Below are 22,543 nucleotides of genomic sequence, written 5' to 3' on the forward strand. Positions count from 1 at the left end.
GCAAGAGGAAACACGTGACAACTCTGCCTGCCGATGCCAGGGCAAGGGCAGCTCCCATCCCTCCTCCCCCGGGAGTAGGAGAACACTCAGAGAGATGGGTGAGGGGAGAGAGAAGGGACAGAAGGCTTGGTAGTCTGTCTTGAAAATATTTTATTACAAAATACAGTAGCGGTTCAGAGAGGGGTCCAGTATTCTCTAACCCGTGCGCCGCTGAAGGAAGCCCCGGGCAATTGGGAAGTGGTGCAGGCACCCGACTCCCACAGTCACTGCAGTCCTCCAGGTGGCTGAGAACACCTGTAACAGGCGCTGGGGTAGAGATGGGAGTCGCCGAGGTTGGTGGGCTGGGTGCTGGGCTGGCCTTGCTCTCTAGGGTGAGGTCCACAAGCTGGGAGCCAATTCACAGAGACACGAGGCGGGGCAGCCCAGGCACAGTCCACTACTTCTTATTCCGGGGCTTTAGCTCTTCCGCTGCGTTACGCAGGAAAATGTAGTTCTTCTTCTGGGGATTGTAAAATTCGTGTCCCTAAAGAGAAAGAGAAACCAGCCGTCTGGTTACCAGGAAGCCAGCAGCTGGTGGGCACTGTTCCTCAGCCAGGCTGGGCCAGGTGCTGGAGCATCAGCCCTCTCAGGGACAGGACCAATGAACAAGGAGGGTGAGAACAAGCAGCACAACAAAGCCCTAGACTGAAAGGCAAATACCCATAAACGCCCAACTGCACCCGTGGGGTGAGTGGCTAAGAGATTGGGAGTACTTCCACGAACACACACAGGCGGAGGATATTCACACATGGCATTTCCTTTTGCTATAGTTATATGTAGGGACAAATACCTTGAAGGCAAGAGCCACTATCAGGACCACTGTCTTGGGGACACCAGTGTAAATTAGCAAAGTGCAAAACCACATCCTAATTTGGTGAGCAGCATAGTGACTCGGGTCTTAAGAGCCCGTGAGCAGCCATGTAAGGCGCACCTATTGGTCTCTCCCCATCCAGAAGTAAGAGGAGACACTTGCAAACAGGAAGTGCAGTGGACTACCTAACAGAGCACACACACACATCAGTCTCCCGAAGCCTGGGACCGGAAGAACTAGCTGGTGCCCACGACCATCACCAACTGCTCTGAAAAGGATCACGTTAGGGGCTGGACTGTGGGAGAAAAACGTGGAACAGAACTAAAAAGTATACAGGGATCAAGCTTACTGGTGGGCTACATTTGGGTGGGACCCCTAGGACGGGGGCCCTTAGCTTTCAAGTCCAAAGGGAAGCAGTGCCCAAGGACAGGAGAGGGGTTAGGAGAGGAGGAGTGGAACAGGAGACACGGGAGCAGGAAGTGGCACGTGGTGACGCAGGAAGGGACGCATCCAACGAGCACGTGTCTGAATGGCTCCACAGAAGACTGTACTCCACCGCGGCAAGTGTGACCCCACAACTCGTGCAGGGGTCACGGGCAGCACAGGAGGAAGTGCTAACAGTGCTGTTACACTGAGGAGATTTCGATCCTTGTCACAAAATACAATGTGTGAATTACTGAACGGAAATCCTATTTGCTTTGTAATCTTTCACCCAAATCACAAAAAGAGACGAATAAACAAACGTACAAAAAAAAATTACCCCCAAAAACAGAGTTTTCAAGAGACAAGGCCCAAGCGTGACCTGTTTTCAATGTTCTTCTTGAGGGGGACGACGACGACATGACTCTCAGCCTAGCACCCGTTTACATGCCTGTCTGCTAGTGTCAGACCCCAAACCAACACGGTGCCTGTGCCCTCGAGGAGACCAAGCCCAGCCTGCTCGGCCATGAGGGTTCAGGAGACACGTCTAACAGGAGAGGCCACGGGTGAGCGCAGCCGCAGGGGAGCTGTGCTGTGGGGCTGGGCCCACGGCGGGGAGGAACAGTAGCCACGGGATTGGTCAGTGAGCCAGTGCAGTGAACTGATTGGAGATCCAGAGAGAGCCCAGTGGGGCGGTAATGACAGAGGACTGGGCCTAGCACAGCAGACAGGCAAGGAAGTTCGGGAACCACAGGCCCCTAAAACAGTGAAGCACAAGAGTGGAACGTAAGCAGTGACGGGTCAGCTACATGGGTAGTTGCAGGGGTCTCAAGCTGGCTGCAGACTGATGTATAAGGCCCCAAACGCCAGACATGGCACCTGCTTCACCCAGGGCACAGTCCAATTGGTGGTGTGTCCACCACTGAGGGAGCTGGGTGCAACAGCCTGGCAAAAGCAGGGTGCAAAGGGTCCGACTCCCCCACAGCCACTGTGTGGGGCCATCTAGACGCACAGTGAGCCTATGGGGTGGAGCTGAACTGCCCCACAGGGTGTACTGCCCATCTTTCTCTCAAGGAGGGGCTGGTGGGTTCAAACAGCTGACCCTTCCAGTTAGCAGCCAAGCACGCTAGCCAGTACACCACTGGGGCTCATTAGTATGGGTGCATCAATAGAAAACTCTAGAAGAGCCCTGCTTTCCCGAATGTGGAGGGCAAGGTGTCTTGGGTGGATGCAGATGTGGCCATAGCAGTTGTGCACTGACTGCACTTCCCGGGCACATCCCTCACGTGGCACGACTACGTAGCACCCTGTGGAGAGCCAGCCAGACCTAGCTGCAAGAAGGCTGAAACTGCGCATCCCCACCCCGTCCCCCAAGGCTGTTCACAGGAACTGGTCCAGCCCACAGGCAGACATTAAGTTCCCACGGAGTCAGTTCCCAGCCCGGGCCTCCCGCCCAGGCGTCGCACCTTGGACCAGTCGTAGCTAGACGAGTAAGCAAATATGTTTCCGTTGTGGTTGAAGCAGCAGGCTGAGATGGGCTGGTCCAACTGCTCCGAAGTCTTTAGTTTAGTTCTGGCATCTTTGTCCCAAAAGCTGAACCTGCCGTCAGAGCCCACTGTGGCCAGAGTGCCGTGGACGGGGTGGAAGGCAATTCCGTTGACCTGCAAGGACAAGGCACCGTGAACAGCAGCACAGAGGCAGTTCACAGCGATGTAGGCCTGGAACCCAGTGCATAGCCTGTCCTGCCTGCAGAGCCTATGGGCCCCAGAGCTGAGGCTAGTCGCTGTGGCCAGCCCAAGGCGCAGGGAGCAGCAGACGTGGGCACTAGGAGACCAAGGTGCGAGTCTGGGAAAGCGATGTCATTGTCTTTGTTTGCCAACGGCCAGTTCTGCTTGGGGTGCCTGTGTAGCTGGGCCCCAGCATCGCCAAGGGGGGGGGGGGACTCTCAGAAAGCGTTCTGAGAACTAGAAACAGATGGAACCTAGACTAAGCGTCAGCCCTATCAAGCCCGCTATGACCCACTGTTACGTTAACGGGACAGGCTTAGCTGAGGCCGTCTCTTCTGGGGAGGAGAGAGGCAAACAAGGGAACAGAGGTGGTCCTGGGGCAAGACTGGAGTCAAGACCCACGGAGCCTGAAGGCACCACCAAGTAGCAGCGAGCCCTGCCTGGAGCCGGCACCCTGAGACTCGCCTCCACAGCCGTGAGCACAGACCCACTCGAGCATAAGCCGACCCGAATACCAGCTGAGGCACCAAATGTTACCACCAAAACTGCTGGAGAACTCGCTTATACGCGAGTGCAGGTGGTACATTTGCAGGTGCCCCCCGTTCTGTTCTCGTGGTGCTGGAGAAAGCAGACAGTCTAGGAATGGAGGCCTGCCTGCCGCATGAGCGTGCCCACATGACCTGCAGCTCCTGGGTGGACACAGATCCCATCCACCCGAGTTTCCAGACACCGCCCCCCCAAGGCGATGTTCGTCAAACGCCCAACACCTACCGCATAGATGTCCTGAGGGGCTGAAGTGTTGGTCCCGTTGGATCGGTGGCATTTGAAGGTAAAGTTATCTTTGGCACTGAAAAACAAAAGCCCGCTTAAGCGCTCCCTTAAAAAAACAGAACAAACAGTTGGAAGTGAAAACTCCCAAGTTAACTGCATCCCACTTACGGATTTGGGGGGTTGATGTAGTGAATAGCAACTCTCCCCTCAATGCTCCCCAGAGCAAAACCAGTCGGCTTGTTTTGTTTGTCTTTAAAGATGGCCACACACCGGTGCTAGTTACAAAGAAAACAGCAGGTTACCACGAGGGCAAAGTGCCCACCCAGCGAGCACAGGCAGGGACGGATTCCCTCCTCCAGCCAGAGGGCACCACCCAGCCTCTCGCTCGCTCCTCTGCCCCAAGGCTGAGAGCCTCCGCACGGTGACCAGCATGGCAGGAAGATGAGCTCACCATGCGCATGTATCACTGACCTAGTAGCCAGTTGGTCCACTCTGCCCACCGTGCAGGGAGACAAGGGTCAAGTGGAAGTGGCCAGGTGGCCCTGGTGCTCAGAAGGCAGACGCGGCTGGCCACCCAGATCCCCTCCCAAGGGCTCGAGGAAGGCGCTCTTGCTCTCTACATTAAAGCTCACAGCAAGAGGTTGTTCCCTCGACCCCTCCCACATATACACCATCTTGGGTGGAGGACCAGGTGACCAGAGTTTTCTAGGGACAAAAGGGGTCCTTGCTTCCCCCTCCAGTTGTGACACTCGGGAGAGGACCGCCTACTCTGCGCCCACCTGCTCTGAAGCGCTCACAGGTTTTGGATGGCAGGACAATCTCACCTGATGCTTCAGCGGTGACTCTATCCTGCGGAATTCTGAGGGCTGGTTCTCCAGCTGGTAGACGATCAGGCCCCTCTCGGCTGTCGCCACCACGGCCATAGGGTATATCTAAGGCAGAGGGATGTGAGGTGCCCCAGGGCCAAGGAGGGGGCTGTCCTCACACCCAAGGACTTGGGTGCGCTGCCTGGGTTAGTGTCACAAAGCCAAGTCTCATGGCTTGTTTTGTTTAACAGCCCAGTGAAGGGCTTTATGAACATGTAAATCGGATCTCAAAACAAAACTTCCATGTGCTTTCAGAAGACTTTTCCTTAAGAATTAGCTATAAAATATAAAAGTCCTTGGTAAGCATTTAGAAAATGCCCCTAAGAAAGGAAAGATATGGTGTCTTCAAATGATAACTGGCCCACTTCACCAGCGCCCCGCCCCGGCCTTCCCAGCACTGCACACAGGTCTGTGTTTCTGCGTCCTTTGGTTCTTCCCCGAGGGGCCCGAGCACCGGTACAGACCTTTTCAAACACAAGCTGGGGCACTTCAGGGCCCATGTAACCATGCTGTCTTCCCCCTGTGATTACTTCATCACACTCACACACAAAAACCTAAACAGTCATGGGGACAGATGCCTGGGGAGAAAATTCTTCATCCTCTACCCTACTCAGAGACAGTACCCGTAGACCTCAGACTGGCAGGTCTCAGAGACGATGCAGGCTTGGCCCTAGACCGCTGTGATTGAGCAAAGATCGCAACCAGGCAAGTCATGTGCCTTGTGGTCTCTCGGCACATAGGAAAGGAATGTTTACCATAGACCTTTTGGTTAGCAGCCCAATGTTTAACCTGCTGCACCACAAGCTCCTGCTACACTGATATGCATGACGAATGGGCGTATCTTTCCATCCATTCAAAGACAGCACCTCCAGAAGGAAGGGCCGTGTTAACAGCCTCATGGAGCCATTTGTGAGGACCCTTGGACTCTGGGCATTTTGTCCCAATTTAAGGTCATCAATCAGACCAGGCATTGAAGCTCAAGGTGCTGGGAGATCGCCCTTTTGCAACAGGGCTCCTGGCAAGAATCGCTATGGCTTCGTTTTCTAAAGGAAACTGCTGGGACTCTCAACGGGACGAGCTATGGGCCATCAGTCCGCAGGCGGCCCCTTACCACGTCAGCACAGTAGCACCGCTCCGGGAGCTGCAGCACCATCATAGGATTCGATGACCGCGTGTCCCAAAACTAAAACCAAAATGCAATCAGAAAGTGACTGCTGGAGCAAGCCCGATGCCCGTCCATGCAAATGCTCACAGGGCCCCGCGGGGACGGGGCGGCATACCTTTAAGGTCTTGTCCCAGCTCCCGGTCATCACGCAGCTGTAGTTCGGGGCTTTGATCCAGTGTATGGTCTTGACGGGAGCATCGTGCTGCCAACGAGGCAAAAGCAACACAGATCTGGTCACCGTGACCCAGGGCCCCCTGACGTTAGTTCCAGAGGGAAGGGACTCATCTGGCTGTGGGGATCACACCACACAACGAGCCTGGCAGCCCCTCCCATGATGACCACATGCTCTTTGGGGTGCCAGCACCTACTGACCTTCCACTGTCACAAACGTTCCCTGGGTGTCAAAGGCAACTAACTTGGAGAGTCCAAGTAACCCCTTCCTCAGGAGCAACGAGGGGACCCCACCGCCACATGTCTGCTCATGAAGCAGATGCAAGCAGGAAACCGGGAAAGGCTTCCAACACACACGGTCTCAGCACATCACACCGTGCGAAGCATGCTGTTCTCCAACCAGGCCGGTTCTAACATCTCTTACTCAGAGTCCATGACACAAAAACCTGTTTGTTGCCTGAGGAGTAACAGAAACCCCGACAGGCACGGGAGCATCCCCCTGACTGGACAGTCGAGCCCCATCTTAAGGGAGGGCACTCCGGCATTTCTCACAGCAAGGAGCCTAACCCGCTGGTCAGAGGCCAGCCCGACACAGCTGCTGAGAGCCTGTGTGTGAATGAGCAGACCCCCTTGCAGTCTGGCCCAGCCTGCACTCCGGCCTCCCTCGGGTGCACACCGGAGACTCCCAGCAGAGCAGTCTCTGAAACACTCAGCAGGTGGAGCACAGCGAGCAAACTGGTGGTGTTCTCGCGTGAAAGGGTCTCCTGCGACAGAGCGGTCGGTGAATGTGGTGCTATCAGACGTGTACATTTGAAACAAAGTGGTGGCAGTGACAGTAAAGACACCGGACGCCGGCACGGCCGCAGTGGCAGGGCTCTGACCTGTGCAATCTGGATCGCCTGGTTGCTGTTGAGGTCCCACATCTTGGCAGTCTTATCACACGAGGCTGTGAATACTTTGCTGCCATCCTACAATAGAGAAGGCGAGGAGACAGCTGGCATTCTCACACAAAGCAAGTGCCGCGCACCAACTGAGATTTGGTCAACATCGCCGAGGAAGCTTTCTGCTTGCTATTTTTTTAACGAGTTTCTAATTATGGGGAGGCTGGTGCACTACGAACTATAGTGCCAGGCACAAACCACATTTCTCTCAGCCCTGCTTTATGTGATCATCAGCTGTGTTTCAGGGATCCCATGTGGAAGGGGTGCAAGAGCCAAGTGGCACGTGGGTCACAGAGTGAGAATATCCACCTGCTCCCAGCCCTGGCCCTGCTCTTCTCCAGCGGTCTCCGTGCACACCACCAGGGGGCACTGTCAGATGTCCATGTCATCATCAAAATCTTTTAAGAAGCTACAAGAATAAAAATGGACACCCAAGTTCTTTACCTCGATTCCCTAGACACTTGGCTACATGTTCTCTCTACACCTACCCAGTTTTATTCATTTCCATATTTAACAACACTCCAAAGTACCAGGCACACGCCTATACTACTTCATAAGAATTATAGATCTTTCTAAACTGTGTCAGTTTTTAAAATTATCTCACTGGTAATTCTTAAATACTTGTATCTGGAACTCAAAAGCAATTCAGTCAAATATGGGGCAGCTCAGCTCATGCGAATAAAGAAAGTACCGCGGGGCTGTGCAGACCAGGGCTCAGCAACCCTCCAAGGGAGCGGCAGACAGCACAGCGCTTTGGGACCAGGTCTGTCCCAACCATCAGACTGTCTTGTGGCAGCTTGAAAGCAGCCTTATACATCACATGAAAGGAGGGGTATGACTGTGTTCCAGGAGCCCTGGTGGTACAGTAGTTACGCACTGGGCTGAGACTCGCATGGTCGGCAGTTTGAAACCACCAGCAGCTCCTCGGGAAAGCCGGGGCTTCCTACTTCCAGCAATATTACAGTCTTGGACACTCACGGGGAGTCGTCACTATGAGTTGGTATTGACTCGGTGACTGTGAGTTTGGGTTGGGTCTTTTGAATTCTAGTGAAACGTTGACAAAACCAGGGATGGGTCATATTTGGCCCAAGGACTGCAGTCTGTCAACCTCATGTCAAAGCAGAGATGAAGCTTTCCTCACTCTGTAAGTGAAGGTGTGACCAGATCAAGGGAATAATCCCAGAGGAGAGGAGTGCTGCTCTGGGGCTGAGGGAACCCCGTCCAGTCCCCAGAGGCTCCCATGTGGCTCCAGATGAGTCCTTAGCCCCATGGAGCAGCAGCTGGCCAGACCCAAGGGGTCTGCACACAAGACAACCCACCAAAGGCCCAGGCGAGGAGGTAAGGCTCCTGGTGCCATATGAACGTGCTCCAGGCTATGACACACCCCCACAGGGCTTTTTAGCAGAGAAGATGGAAGGAAGGTCGAAGGGACATACATCACTCCAGCAAACATCAAGCACGGGCCCAGTGTGCATCTGCTGGGCTTTGGGGATCGTCTGTCCACTGTCCTGAACTTCCCAGCAGCGGACCTGCAGATGTAAGGCAACCAGGCATCAGCAAAACCACTCACAACGCAGCACAGAATTGTAGCACCGATAACTAACTGTACATGGACTTCTCCTTCAGCCTAATCATTGAACTTGAAGAACAAAGCAAGTGAGGTGTTTGCAAGCAGCTACAATTCTAGTTCTAAGGCATTAAAAAATACAGTGTCTACTGCCTATCCAAGAAACTATACACGGTACTGTCCTCACATCTGTGAAATGACAGAATGTCACTTACCCCGTGCCAGACAGAGAATCGAGCCCAAAGTGGAAGCCTGCCTGTCTTCTTTGATACTGTACTCTAAGTGCATCTGTCATTTCCCCTGATTATAAGTGATGCCCTTTCCTTCAGCTCTTGCCTTTGTAAAGCTGAGAACATAAAAACTGCCCGCATTCCCAGACTATGACACCACGAGGACCACGCAATGTTGGATAGCAATGACTCTGGGGAACTGCTCAGTGCATAGGTACAGGTGAAGGGCAGGATGCTGAGTGAGACAGTAGCAAAAGGACAACAGACATCGTACAAGGCCACTATTGTAAGACAAAAAAAGTGTCACGCTGGGATACACATTCTTTGATGGCTACCAGGGGTGTATGGGGAAGAAAGAGCAAATTCCCCCAGGAGGGTAGACACATGGGTGAACGGGAAGGCAATAGACAGTAAGAGACAGGTCAGCAAAAAGAGCTAAGCGGGAAGGGACGACGCTGGCAGGAGTGCAAGAGTCAGAGGGGACAGAGGTCACTACTGCTGCATGCAGACCTGGAACTCGGAGTAGCTGCCTGACTAGGTACGTGGGTGAACAGGTACCGGCAGGAGTAGGAGTCTCTCCACAGAACCTTACCCTCTGGCACAGGATACTCGGGCAGGGGTGTTTACCTATGCTGCAAATATGTCCCTGAGTGTGGTGGAGCACATGGAGGCAAAGTCACGGAAACGTCTCAGACTTAAGAAAGGAAAACCCTGGGGCTCAGGTCCACGGTCTTGGGCACACCAAGGTCAGCTGGTCTAACACAGTCCACAAAGACAATGTTCGACTTCGGTCTTAAAAGCTCATGAGCAGCCACCTAAGGTACAACTACTGGTCTCTCTCCATCCAGAGGAAAGAAGAAACGTGGAAACAATTAAGTCTCATGGGATAATGAGGCATGTGAACCTCAATCTCCAGAGAAATGAGATGGTGCCCATCTGCTCTGAAAGGAATCACTTTAGAGCAGTGGTTCTCAACCTGTGCGTCGTGACCCCTTTGGGGGTTGAATGACCCTTTCACAGGGATTGTCCAATTCATGACAGTAGCGAAATCAGTTATCAAATAGCAACAAAAATAATTTTATGGTTGGGAGTCACCACAACATAAGGAACTGTATTAAAGGGTCACAGCATTAGGAAAGCTGAGAACCACTGCTCTAGAAGGTCTTGGATACCAACACCCCTGCAGGGGCAGCCAAGTTAGGAAAGGAAAAGGGGTGGAAGAGGGAAACACAGGGAAGAAGTGGGATAAGTGACAGAATGTGAGGCTTACAATGACACGAAACAAAATGGGTGTAAATTATTGAACAGGTAACAGGTCTGCTCTGTAAACCTACATCCAAATCAAAATACAACATTGAAAGAAAAAACTGTCCCAAATCCCACCAGAGACCACCATCAACACATCGATGTGTTTTTCAATATGCTTGTCTTCTTGAGAACACGTGATTATCCAGGAGCCTCACTTCTACAATGGCACTTTGTCTCCCTTGGGCCATTAGGCAATTTGTCATGAAACGTTCTCGTATCACAGATGTCCTCACACATTTCTTAGCAGTGAACCAACAGAAATCTCCAGAAACTACAGGAAGAAAGCAAATGTCTGTGCCTCCTCTTTCTCAAGCCATGGGCCCTCATTTGAAGACTGTTTTCTACAATCTCAAAAAATGGTAATGTAGCGCATGGGCATGCTGTACACTTGTTAGAGACAGCACAATTTAACAGAGACTATTGGGGGGGGGTAGGATCGGGCAATGGCTATGAGCCACACCCCTGGCCAGCCTGAAAAGCGCTGCACCCAGCTTGGCCATTCCCTCAGACACGGAACCTCAGGGCAGGTGTTTTCTTCCCAGTATCCTGACCCCTACAACAGGGGATAATCAGTTTGTAATACTTTGGCTGCCATACAGATTAAATCAGATATTGTTCATAAAGTGAACTGTCTGATTTCCTCAAGTCCCATAAAGGAAATGAAAGAGAACACAGGTATATACATAAGGATCCTGACAACACTGCCACTTACCCTTTTCAAGAACTGCAGCAATTTCCAGACTGCCCAACCGCACCTGTAAGGAGTTGGCCTGTCCTTGCCAGGCCTGTTTTATTTTTTCTAAACGCTTTATTTGGGGGTGTGTGTGTGTGTGTGTGTGTGTGTGTGTGTGTGTTGTTTTTTAATCAGATTTTCCTTTTGGTATCCAGTGGTTGGATCGGGATAAGCCTTCTGCAGGGTGTTGTTAGGTCTTAAGACTGCAACACAGGCCTGAAGAACTTTCTCAGGATGCTGAGGCGGGAACTCTGCCCATGTACCACCGACAGCCACACTGACCCTCAGTAAACGTGGCACTTTCTTTGGGAACACATGTACAGACCTGGGTTAGCATTTCTAAGTGATCCTGTATGCTTGTTTTCCTTGAAAGAATCAGTCAGAACAAGTGATGTCTGCCATCCAGGAGGGGTCACACCCTCTAACCTTACTTCTTTATTGAAGCCCCAGGTAAGCCTTACCTTGGGGTCATCTGCATTGGAAAGAATTGAACTCCCTCCCTCGCTCGCCCTGCTCACCACAATAAAAGCGACCCTTGCCCATAGCAAGAAGTGATGATTGAGCACACATGTCTTTAGGGAGCACTTACATCATTCGCCCACGATCCTGCAATAAGGAAGTTCCCTGGCAAGGTTGGTGGACTAAAGGACAGGCAACCAATGCTGTCATCGGGAGAAGATGTCACTTCAATATCCTGGGAAGGGGGAGAAGCAACGTTAAAATGTTCGCATCTTGATAATTCAACTCCAAATTGCTTTCTTTCCTACCAAACTTGGTATCATGGACTTCCCTTGTGCCCCAGAACTGCCAGAAGGTCCCAGGAATCTACAATTCCAACAAGCAGCCCTGGATGATTCCTGGGACGTGGTGTGCCCGAGCTGGACAGACATCAGTCCAAGGGCAGTTTCTGGGCTGAGGGCTTGAGAACGCTGTGTTGGCAAAGGGAGGCCCAAAGACGGCTCTCAAGTCACCTGGGCTCTCTTCCCACCACCTCTGCTGAGGTCGGCCCCTGCCCGCCCTCTCCCGACAGCCTCCAGGGAGCTCTCTGTGGTACCTTCATAGGATTGTGGTTGTCTGTGGTCGTACTGCCAAACATGCTGGTCCCGCCCGTTCCAAAGCCCGAGGTTGTTCCAAACAGACTCATTGTGGCCCTTAAAAATTTTTTTAAAAAGGCAAATGCTAAGAATTGGTTCGTTAAGCAATTAATGTCACTGAGAAACAGAATGACTCCAAGTCCCAGGAGGGAAATAAAGGTTCTAAGTAGTAGGACACCAGGCACCTCTCCAGAAGTGATCAAAATCACGAATGTAACAAGCGGAGTGTTTTTCCTATAAACTTCAGATTTACAAGGAAAACCTGTGAAGACGGGGCAGGCTGTTCCATCTGCCCCACATCCAGTTTCCCATCATTAACAGCTGACATTTCCCACAGCGGCCGCACAGCCAATTCTGATTCAGAGCGACTCTAAGACTGAGCAGAACTGCTCCCCAGGGTTCCCGAGAAAGAGTTTTATGGGAACAGGCAGCAGTTGGTCTTGGCTGTGGTTTTAAAGGCGTTTCAAGAAGTCACTGTGATCAGCTTGGGTTCTGAGAGGCCTGGCAGAGCACGAACACCTTTGGGCTTTCGCTTTGAAGACACCCACCCCTCCTCCAGTTTCTTCCTGGGCACCACGGCAGAGGCACTTCACTGGGGTATAACGTGGGTTGTGCTGTGGGCTAGGTGGTGGACAAAGGACAAGGTCTGTGGTTCAAGTCTACCAGTTGCTTCTCTTCCCCTAAAGATTTACCCTACACAAGGTCAAAATAAGTCACCACTGACTTGATGGCAGTGAACTTTTGAGGATCAGGTCATATGGATGCGGGAAGCACTTTCCTGCTTTGCCAACAGTCAGAACTGCCTCTGTGGCAATGAGTTAGTTTGGCTTTTTTGAAGGTTACTCTGAGCATCAGGAGCCCGAATGGCACAGTGCTTACTAGTTGGGTTGCTAACCTCGAGCAGCAGTTCAAAACCACCAGCTGCTCCAAGTGAGAAAGAGGAGGCTAATCTGTGAAATCTACTGGTTCAGAAACCCACACGGGGAATCCTACCCTGTGCTACAATCAACGCGATGGCAGTGAGCTGAAGGTCCGTATGATTATATATGCAGAAGCGCATGCATCAGGTGCACAGTGAGTACAGTAAAGGCCATGCCCTTCCCTTTTTCCTTCCAAGGAGGAAGTCTGTGCATAAGCCCTGACCACGTACACACACTGGCCCTCATATCCACAGGCTCCACATCCGACAATTCAACTAACCAAGGATCCAAATATTTGGGAAGGAAAATCATTACCAGTAAGTGGTCAAAGTAATCCTTCAAAGGCTAAAAAGGAGTATAACATCCTATTCATATAGCATTTATGTTGCATTAGGTTTTATAAGTAATCTAGGGATGACTTCAGGAGCCCCGTGGCGTTGTCAGGAGTGTTAATGGCAAGGTTAGCGGTTCAAGCCCACCAGTGGCTCCTGGGGAGAACGATGAGGCTGTCTTCCGCAGTAAAGATTTACAAAGCCGTAGAGACCTACAGAGGGGCTCTGTGAGTCCAAATTGACTGGATGGCAGTGGGCTTGGCAAAGAGATTATTTATTTAAAGTTTTCAGGAGGATCTGCATGGGTTATAGGGGGGAAAACACCCCACCATTTTATATGAGGGCCGTGGGAATCTGGATTTTGGTATCCAATTGGGGGTGGGGGGTGTCCTGGAACTCACCATCCACAGATATATAAAGACAATATTTTCAATTCTGTTAAGGGTCAGCAAATTCTTAATCCCTTTGGTTCTCAATCTTCCTAATGCCGTGACCCTGACATACAGTTCATGTGGTGGTGACCCCCCCAACCATAAAATTATTTTCGTTGCTACGTCATCACTGTCATTTTGCTACTGTTATGAATTGGGCGACCCCTGTAAAAGGGTTGTTCGACCCCCACGGGGTGGCGACCCACACAGGCTGAGAGCCGCACCCTTAAAGCTTACTCCTCCCCCAAAGAAGCCTGGCAGTTGTTAATAATACCAAGGGTGACATCTCTGCACTCTCAGTGCAGCACGGAATGGAGACAGCCAAGAATTTCGTAGGCACTTCAACTTCCTGAATATGCAGGCCACCCTGGGCGATGGGATGACAAGGTGGTCTTCATAAGTACCTCTCCAACCCCTCCACCCCCACCCGATCACCAAGTTAGGGGAGAGCTTTGCTACTCTGAAGGATGAACTTAGGGGAAAGAGCTTGGGATTCGAGATGGGCGGTATGCACATGTGGGCATGGAGAACATCCCACAAGTTCAGAAGATGTGTTGGCATCCCCCAAGGACTTCCTCCCGCATGCCCCCTTTTGCTGACTTCTCTCTTGGGCCCTTCCCCTCAGACCACACAGCACACTCCTCCCGGCCCTGCAGCATCCCTCCTCCCTAGGGGTGTCTGGAGAAAACTAAAGGGACAACTTCCCCAGCCCACTCCATCCCTCCCCCAGCTGCCTCCAGGCCAGTTGCCACCTTAGAACCTTCTGGGGTGAAGGAAGCATTCTAAGATTGCCCAGTGGGGAGGGCGACACAGCTGAATTAAAACTGCCCAAACACACGCTTCCTGTGGTATGTAAGTTATACTCTAACGAAGCTTTCAGGCGGTCTAATTTTTCAAAGTTGCCTCCGCAGAGGCCCCCGCTTGCTGCACCTTGACCCTCTCAGGAGCTGACTCCCGCATGGTCAATCCCTCCGGCGGGCGCGGGGCGCCAGCTCGGGCGGCTGCAAGGCCAGCAGTCTGAAACCACCAGCCGCTCCGCGGGACAAAGATCAGGCTTTCCACTCCCGCGGAACCCGTCTCGGAACCCCACAGGGGCGGTCCTACCCTATCCTGTCCCAGAGGGTCGCTGTGAGGCGGCATCGGTGTTCTAAGGTGTTCTAGGCAGAGGCGATAGACAATGCCATCGGCCATGTGACCTTCCCGGAGCCTCAGTTTCTCCGAAAGGTGGAGCTGGACCCTGAGAGGGCCTGAGGCCCCTTTCTTCGCGGCTGACATCCCTTCCAGGGGCTCACTAGAGAAGCGGGGTCAGCACTCGGTTTGTCGCCCAGCAATCACAGGGGCCACACCTCAGGGCGCCCCGGTCCACGAGACCCAGGGCGGCAGCTGACAAGGGAGGCGGCACGGGGCCTACCTGGCAGTCGCTCTGCGGCGGAAAGCCGGAGGCTGGAAGGACTGGGGAGTCTGCGACCCCGCTGTGAAGCGGAGTCAAGGGCCAGAGCCTCGAGAGCCCGGAATCACCTCACGGCAGTGTTAGAAACGGCCCCTGGAACCGCGAGGGCACTGCGCATGCGTTCCAGGGTCACTTCCGGTGCCTCCCGGAAGCGCGGAAAGGAAAGCGCGCCGCCCTCCGCGAGTACGTGAACAAGCGGCGCCAAGAGGCAGTCCTGATGCCCGCGGTTTCCGGATTGGCTGGAAGTTGGGAACGCAGCTGCTGGTTGCCAAGCGACAGAGTTTCTAAATCCCTGGCCGCGATTGGTTGAGGACAGGTAGCCGTTTCCGTCGGAATGAATTACCGTAAAACAAACAAACAAAACTTATTAAGATTCTGATTACTGCTCATTTATGCTCTAGTCCTTTTAACTCCAGGGAAAACGGGTGTAATTCAGCACCGGCCACCCTGAGTCCCAGCACTGACTTGGTTGCCGACGAAAGATCCAGAGCGATCCTGAGCCTTCAGGGCCTCAGTTTGGGGCTCTGAAATGGGCAAAACAATGGTTGTCTTCAAGGGCTGTTCTTAATTAGGTTCAAGTGAAAAAAGAACTGCGAAGGATGGTTGCGTCGCGTTAGGTCTCAAAGGAATGTCCAGGAGCGGTTCATAGCACACCTGAGCCGCTAGGTGGCGCAAACGACCAAGCGTCCTATTAACTTGGCAACTGCTTCAACCTATGGAGCACACGAGTCAGAATCAACTCCTTCACAGTTGGAGAATATAAATCTCTCCCTCACACGGCCCTGCTCCACATTTACCTCGTTACTTTCTTCTTGTAGGGGTGTCTGGAGAAAACTAAAGGAAACAACAACAAAAAAAAGAGAGAGAGAGGAACCTTGAGCTTGTGGCACCTAAGCCAGAGCCTCTCTCTGTGTCTGCATACCAAGAGCCTTGGCATCAACTGGGAGGTTTAGATCCGAGGAAGCTTGCTAGAAAATGCAGACTCCGTAGGTCCAGGGCCTAACAACGCACGTTGCTCTCAAGCATCACAGCTGAAAACTAAGGATCCAGACTAGGGGCTTAGAATCACTTAGAAAAACGTTTATAGATTTTTGCCAGGGATTCTGATTCTGTGGATCTGGGGTGGAGCCCAGGAAATTCATCTTCGAAACAAAATACAAATTCCCCAAGTGGTTCTATGTGCAACCAAGATGGAGAGGCTCTGTTCTAGACAATGGTGGCAGCAATCATTCCTTAGAGAACAGGTTATGTGCATGAGCCTGTGTCAAGCCCTTTAGGTGCTTCCTCCCCTGCAATTCCATTGGAGCGCGAATAATCTCCCTTTCAGAGCTAACGAGAGGAGGCTGAGAGGAATGTGATTTGCCAGACATCTCCCATCCAGTGAAATCTTCCCTGTGCCTGATTCCCTATTAGCAAAACCAGAGTCGTCTCTGAACAAGTACACACTGTCCAATGGCCCCTTTCCTTACGGCTCACCACATGTGGCAGAGCGGTTAGGAGCTGGGCTGCTTTAGGAAAGTTCCGTCACGCCACTTTGCACTTAGGAAAGACCTTAGCTCACTGCCATCCCGTCCAAACGGCTCACAGTGACCCTGTAGGACAGAGCAGCACTGGCCCTGAGGGTAAGTGTTTAGGAGAGTCGAATGCCTCATCTTTCTCCCGACAGAAGACCTATTGCTTTAGGACTTGTTTTCCCTAACGAAAAGAAATCCGAGGAAGATTTCCATTCTTAAGATAAACGGCGAGAAGTGAGAGTGTCGGTTTTACAGGGAGCTATTGGGATCCTTGGTGACATAGTTGATTCAAATCAGGCTGCTAACGGCAAAGTTCGAAACCACCAGCTGCTCCTCGAGAGAAAGACCGGCTTTCTCCTCCCGTGGACAGTTGTAGCCTTGAGAATCCACAGGGCAGTTCTGTCCAGCTTTACAGGATTTCTATGAGTCAGAGTCAACTCCATGCAGTGGGTTTGGAGCTTCAGAGCAGAGAGGCAGCGGGCACCCCAAGTATAAGGTGACCAGACGTCCTGCTTTTGGCAGGACAGCCCCAATTTTTAACAATTTTTCCCGCATCCCGAGGCATTTTTTTAAAAGTCCCGATTTTTGGAAAGCATGCACAAGCTAGGGTATGCAGTTTTAGGCTGCCATGTGGCTATTTCACCAGGATATGAGTTTTATCAATGGGTTCCCACTTTACCAATGTTAAAATCTGGTCACCTTACCCAAGTAGCAAGAGTGGGGTCGCCAATCTCCTCTCCGGGAACCCCACTGTCCATAGGTGATTTCTACTTGGGTAGGCTGTGTATTTATCACATCATACCTGCTTTGACTATGTATTAGTGCTGTTTAGGTTTTCTGTGTTCGTTGGTATGATTTGGTAGGTTGTTTTTATGTCTAGGAACCCTGAAGGAACCCTGGTAGTATAGTGGGTTACAAGTTGGGCTGCTAACCACAAGTTCAGTAGTTCCAACCCACCAGCTGCTCTGCGGTAGAAAGATGAGTCACACACTAAACCACCGTTTCTCGGATACACTCGCTGCCATCAGGTCAACTCTGACTCACGGAGACACTATAGGACAGGGTAGAACTGCCCCTGTGGGTTTCTGAGGCTGTAACTCACCAGGGGAGTAGAAAGTATCATCTTTCTCCCCAGGAACAGCTGGTGGTTTTGAACCACTGACCCTGCAGTTAGTAACCTCCTGTGCAACCCCCTCAGCCTCCAGGGCTCCTCTTCAGGATCCACACCGGCCCTTCAATCCACTTGGCAGAGAGAAGGAAATGTGCCCCCGCGCTTCTCTGCAGCAGGGTTCTGCGATGTGGATGCCCGGGCGGCGCTGCACTGAGGGCAACCACTCCCTGACCCCATGGGGAATGCTCTCGGGGAGGAAGTCCTGGGCGCGAGTTCTAGAGTGTTCTGCCAGCTGTGTAGACAGCCGCTGAGCATCAGCAGGGATGGTTCCCCGGCGCCTGTTCTCTTGCGAGGGCAGGGTGAACCTAGCAGGGAAAAGCACGACTCTCCAAACATCCTTTTGTTGTGCTGGTTTTTATCCACTTTGAATTCTGTTGCTTCAGAGGAAAAGTAAGGCACTATACAAAACAAACCCCACCTGTGGTGGTGAGGAAGGGTGTCTGATGTCAGCGGCCACTTCCGATACACTTCTTGTTGGACAGGACTCCTTTGCTTACTAGAAACGGAACTTTAGGAATTACGACTCAGACAATTCCCAAACGGCTCGTTTCTCCTCTGCACTTAATACAGAGCAGTGGCCACACCAACATATCGACAGCCTCTCCACTCCACCCAGTTCCATTCCTCAATAAGTGAACGATCTTTCACTTCCATTTCCCACCATCATCATTTTTTTAAAGTCATTTTATTAGGGGCTCATACAACTCATCACAATCCATACATCTATCCATTGTGTCAAGCACATCTGTACATTTGTTGTCATCATTTTCAAAACATTTTCTTTCTAGTTGAGTCCTTGGTATTAGCTCCTTGTTTTTCCCCTCCCTCCTCCACTCTCCTCCCCCATGAAACCTTGATAATTTATATATTTTTTCATGTCTTAAACTGACCACTGTCTCCCTTCACTCACTTATCTGTTGTCTGTCCCCCTGGGAGGGGATTTATATGTCAATCATTGTGATTGGTTCCCCTTTCTCCCCACCACCTTCCCCTTCCCCTCCTGGTATCGCTACTCTCAATATTGGACCTGAGGAGTTTATCTGTCCTGGATTCTCTGTTTCCAGCTCTTACCTGTACCAGTGTACATGCTCTAGTCTAGCGGATTTGTAAGGTAGAATTGGAGTCATGATAGTGGGATGGGGGCGGGGGGAGGAAGCATAAAAGAACTAGAGGAGAGTTGTATGTTTCAATGGTGCTATACTGCACCCTGACTGGCTCAACTATTCTGTGAAGGGATGTCCAGTTGTCTCCACTCCACACTCCCACTCATTCACATTGATATGATTTTTGTACTGTCTTTGATGTCTGATACCTGATCCCATCGACACATCATGAGCACACAGGCTGCCCACCATCATCTTGAGATGAGCTTATTCCAACTAAAGGTCTCTGTGAGCCTTTTCCATTCTATCTCCCAATTTTAATGACTGAAGATTTTTCATCTTTTCTTATCTCAGCAGTCTGGTATGTTGTAGTTTAAACATCCATAAACCAAACTCACTGCCATTGAGTCTCTTCCAACATCTTACAACATAGTAAGACAGGGTAGAACTGCCCCTGTGGATTTCCAAGGCTCTAACTCTTTCTGGGCGTAGATAACCTCATCTTTCTCCCATGGAGTGGCTGGTGGTTTCAAACTGCTGACCTCGGGGTTAGCAGCCCAGTGTAAAATACACTGGGGCTGCTTCCTCAGAAAGAAAAGAACCTGTGTAATTATGGATCCTCTGACCAAACACACTAATAAGACATCTATAGATTTCTAAATGAGTCATCTTCTCCTTGGCAAAAATATCCACCTTCAGTGATGTCCTTGATGTTAAAGGAGGAAGTAGGGTGTAAATTCAAAGAAATATGTTTGTGATACGTGAAAATGCTTTTAGAATTTTTGTTAAGTCTCACATCACTCAAACAAACCGCTGCTGACAGGCAAACCAAATCAAATACTCCTTCCTATGGGCTCGGGTCTGACACACTGTGACTCTATGGGACAGCTTAGAACTGTTTCCAAGATTGTAACTCTTTACAGGACCAGAAAGCCTTCTCTTTCTCCCTTGGAGCAACTGGTGGTTTCGAACTGCCAACCTTATTGTTAGCAGCCCTACGTGTAATCACTATGCAACTGGGGCTCTTCCCCTGACTGTATGCTCCCAACATGAAGTACTGGCTTCCTGAGACCAGGAAGGTAAGGTCATTGCTCACAGCCCTGTAGCAGGGAACTCTTATTTCACAGAGCCCCTAAGGAGCACAACAGAGCTTTCCTGAGCAGGGTGTCTGCCAGGCTGGGGCATGGACTGGGACACGGACCAGGGCAGGGGTGAGAAGCATGAGGTTTATGAGCCAGACCGTCTGGGTTCAGGTTCACACTAACTTACTGGTTATGTGACGCTGGGAAAGTTCATCGGGTTTCTGTTAAGATGAAATAAGCGCTCATTTGTAAACTGAGTGAGAAAATGCCTGGCGCAGGAAAGTGCCCAGTAAGCCTTTTCCTAGTGTTATTAAATTGCTTATCTCAGCCTTAAGAGGACCCCTGGGGTGCAGTGAGTTGTGTATTTGGGCTGCTTTCAAATCAGCAGCTGCTCCTGGGGAGACCGAGGAGGCTTTCTACTCCTGTCAAGAGGTAGTCTCAGAAACCCACAGGGCCAGTTCTGCCCTGTCTTATAGGGTTGCAATCAGTCAGAATCAACCCAATAGCCATGAGTGAATGAATGAGTGATGCCGTAAGGAACCTGGGTGATGCTGTGGGTTAGGCATTAGACTTAAATCCAAGGTCAATGGCTTGAACCCAGAAGAAAGACGAGGCTGCCTGCTCCTATAAAATCATACAGTCTCTGAAACCCACCATAGGGTTACTGTGAGTTGAAAGTTTTACAGAATGTGAGGGGCCCAGTGTAAAATGTAAAGGTGGGGTCCCTAATTCAGAAGTTCTTAAAACTTTCAAGATAACAGTAAATAATGAGGCCAGGTGTGGTTAACTATGACGACAAGGCTTCCTGAGTAAGAACGAGCTCAAACCTTCTGCCATCAAGTCAATTCCAACTCCCAGCGGGTAATCAGGTATGGGGCCCTGGAGGCTAGCACTTGGAACCCAAAGACCCATGGGAGAAAGGCTTGGTGCTGTTGCTGTAGAGATGATGGCCTGAAAGACCCAGTCTGATAGATTGGGTTGCCATGAGTAGGAATCCACTCAGAGAAACACCCAGCCTTCCCCTCGAGTTCTGGCTGGCTTCCAGGGTGCAGCTCTTGCCGCCACTCACACAGGGCTCCATGCTAAGCAGGGCCCCACACCTGGTCTCATTCTTTACTGTTTTAAGAATTTTAGGGTTAGGGACCCTGCCTTTACATTTTACACTGGGCCCCACATTCTATAACTGGTCCTGCTTTCTCGTGGGTGCTCTGTGATATTGTGGCTAAGAGTGGCTCTGGACAAGGGACAGTTTGTGAACTTCAGGTGTTCCTAGCAACCTCATAAGGCTCTTGGGGGTGTAAATAAGATGTGTGTGCAGTGCTTGGCATGTAAAATTTCTCAGAAATGGTATCTGGTATTAGTTAGATTGTTGTTGTTGTTGTTACTATGATGGTTGGATTTTATGTCAACTCTGTGGAGCTGAGTGAAGGAAGGGGTGGAGCCCAACCAATCAGTCAGGTTGCAGCTGGCTATACCTCCCTAGGAGTGTGGCCTATTGTTTGAGAGGCCCTGAGCAGCACCCAGCTTGCTCTTAGCCTTCATCTTCTGTGGGATCTGGGTCCCCTGTCTGGTTCGTGGAGCTCCTGTTCTAGCCCCTGCAGATCCCAGGAGCCATCAGTGGACTGCTGACCTCGGTTCACTCACCTCTGCATGCACCAGCCTGTGGCCCTCCCGCTTCATCTTCCTGCTTCCTGTTCAGCAGCCCCTGCAGCTACACAGTCAGGAGAAGCTGGGTTGGTCTTGAGCTGGATTGGTTTTACCCACTTCGACAACTAAACTGCAATTGTTTGACATCAATCTCTCTCTAAAGACATGGACATACCAGCACACTGGTTTTGCTTCCCTGGAGAACCCGGCCTGACAGTTACCATTTCTCTTTTCAGAATAACTCACCCCAAAGCCAAGTGCTGTTCCTACATACCATCTTCTCACTTACACTCCAGTGAGAGGTAGTCACCTCCCCCTGACTGCTAAAAGTTGGTCCTGTCATTAGTGAAATGCCTTTTCTTTGCGGAGTTTTTTTTTTTATCGTCCTTTATCATCTGTAATCTTTTAAAATCGAATCTTGAAAAATCTTTGAGTAAATATCTGAGAACCGAAAAGTCAGAAAACTCCACGCGGCCACATTGTACATAGTGCTAATGATAATGTGTGAAAAACAAAACCAAGCAGCCATAAATGTGGGTCGTGTGGAAACTAGCTGCATAGGGAATCACCATGCCAACATCAGTGCAGTTCGAAGTTGACTGAGTTTTCCCCTCTCAATCAGGTGCCAGTGAGTCCGTTCTGACTCCCAGTGACACCCCGCACCATAGAATGACACCCTGCCTGGTCCTGCACGGCACTCACAATTGTCCTGACGTTTGAGCTGCTGGCTGCAGCCACTGTCAAAAGGGCCTTCCCCGTTTTCACTGACCGTCTACGTTACCAAGCATTGTGTCCTTCTCCAGACACGACTCCCTCCGACTGCAGAGCCAGAGTATGCAAGGAAAGTCTTGCCATCCTTGCCTCTAAGGAGCATTCAGACTATACTTCTTATTTATTTACCTTTTTTTCCAGGCTAAATTTCTTCCAAGACAGATTTATTTGCTCTTTTGGCAGTCCATAGTACCTTCAATATTCTTTAGCCCTGTAATCCAAATGTAGTAATTCTTTTTCTGTTTTCCTTATTCAATATCCAACTTTTACATGTATATG

At 51.0% G+C, this 22,543-nt stretch overlaps 1 protein-coding gene across 1 annotated transcript; it reads right to left on the reverse strand.

Annotated features, from left to right (window-relative positions):
• Window positions 1-130: 130 nt before the first annotated feature.
• Window positions 131-15,100, reverse strand: RAE1 (ribonucleic acid export 1). The gene is made up of 12 exons (XM_075528401.1): window positions 14,938-15,100; window positions 11,804-11,900; window positions 11,339-11,443; window positions 8,348-8,440; window positions 6,852-6,938; window positions 5,915-6,001; window positions 5,746-5,817; window positions 4,593-4,700; window positions 3,937-4,043; window positions 3,769-3,844; window positions 2,737-2,931; window positions 131-523 (listed from the first exon to the last, which is right to left on the reverse strand). The coding sequence occupies exons 2-12, from the start codon at window positions 11,891-11,893 to the stop codon at window positions 437-439; spliced, it is 1,107 nt and encodes a 368-aa protein (XP_075384516.1). The 5' UTR covers window positions 11,894-11,900; window positions 14,938-15,100; the 3' UTR covers window positions 131-436.
• Between the last annotated feature and the right edge of the window lie 7,443 nt (window positions 15,101-22,543).

The sequence above is a fragment of the Tenrec ecaudatus genome, chromosome 12 (assembly GCF_050624435.1).
Source record: "Tenrec ecaudatus isolate mTenEca1 chromosome 12, mTenEca1.hap1, whole genome shotgun sequence".
Classification (NCBI taxonomy): Eukaryota; Metazoa; Chordata; class Mammalia; order Afrosoricida; family Tenrecidae; genus Tenrec; species Tenrec ecaudatus.

What these genes read in the sequence shown, in the direction of transcription:
- RAE1 (XM_075528401.1), bottom strand. Translation starts at nt 11,893, where the DNA reads ATGAGTCTGTTTGGAACAACCTCGGGCTTTGGAACGGGCGGGACCAGC. An exon ending in TACATCAACCCCCCAAATCC is followed by an intron (nt 3,845 to 3,936) that starts GTAAGTGGGATG and finishes TTTGTTTTTCAG; the next exon opens with TGCCAAAGATAACTTTACCT. An exon ending in CTAGCTACGACTGGTCCAAG is followed by an intron (nt 524 to 2,736) that starts GTGCGACGCCTG and finishes CTTTCTCTTTAG; the next exon opens with GGACACGAATTTTACAATCC.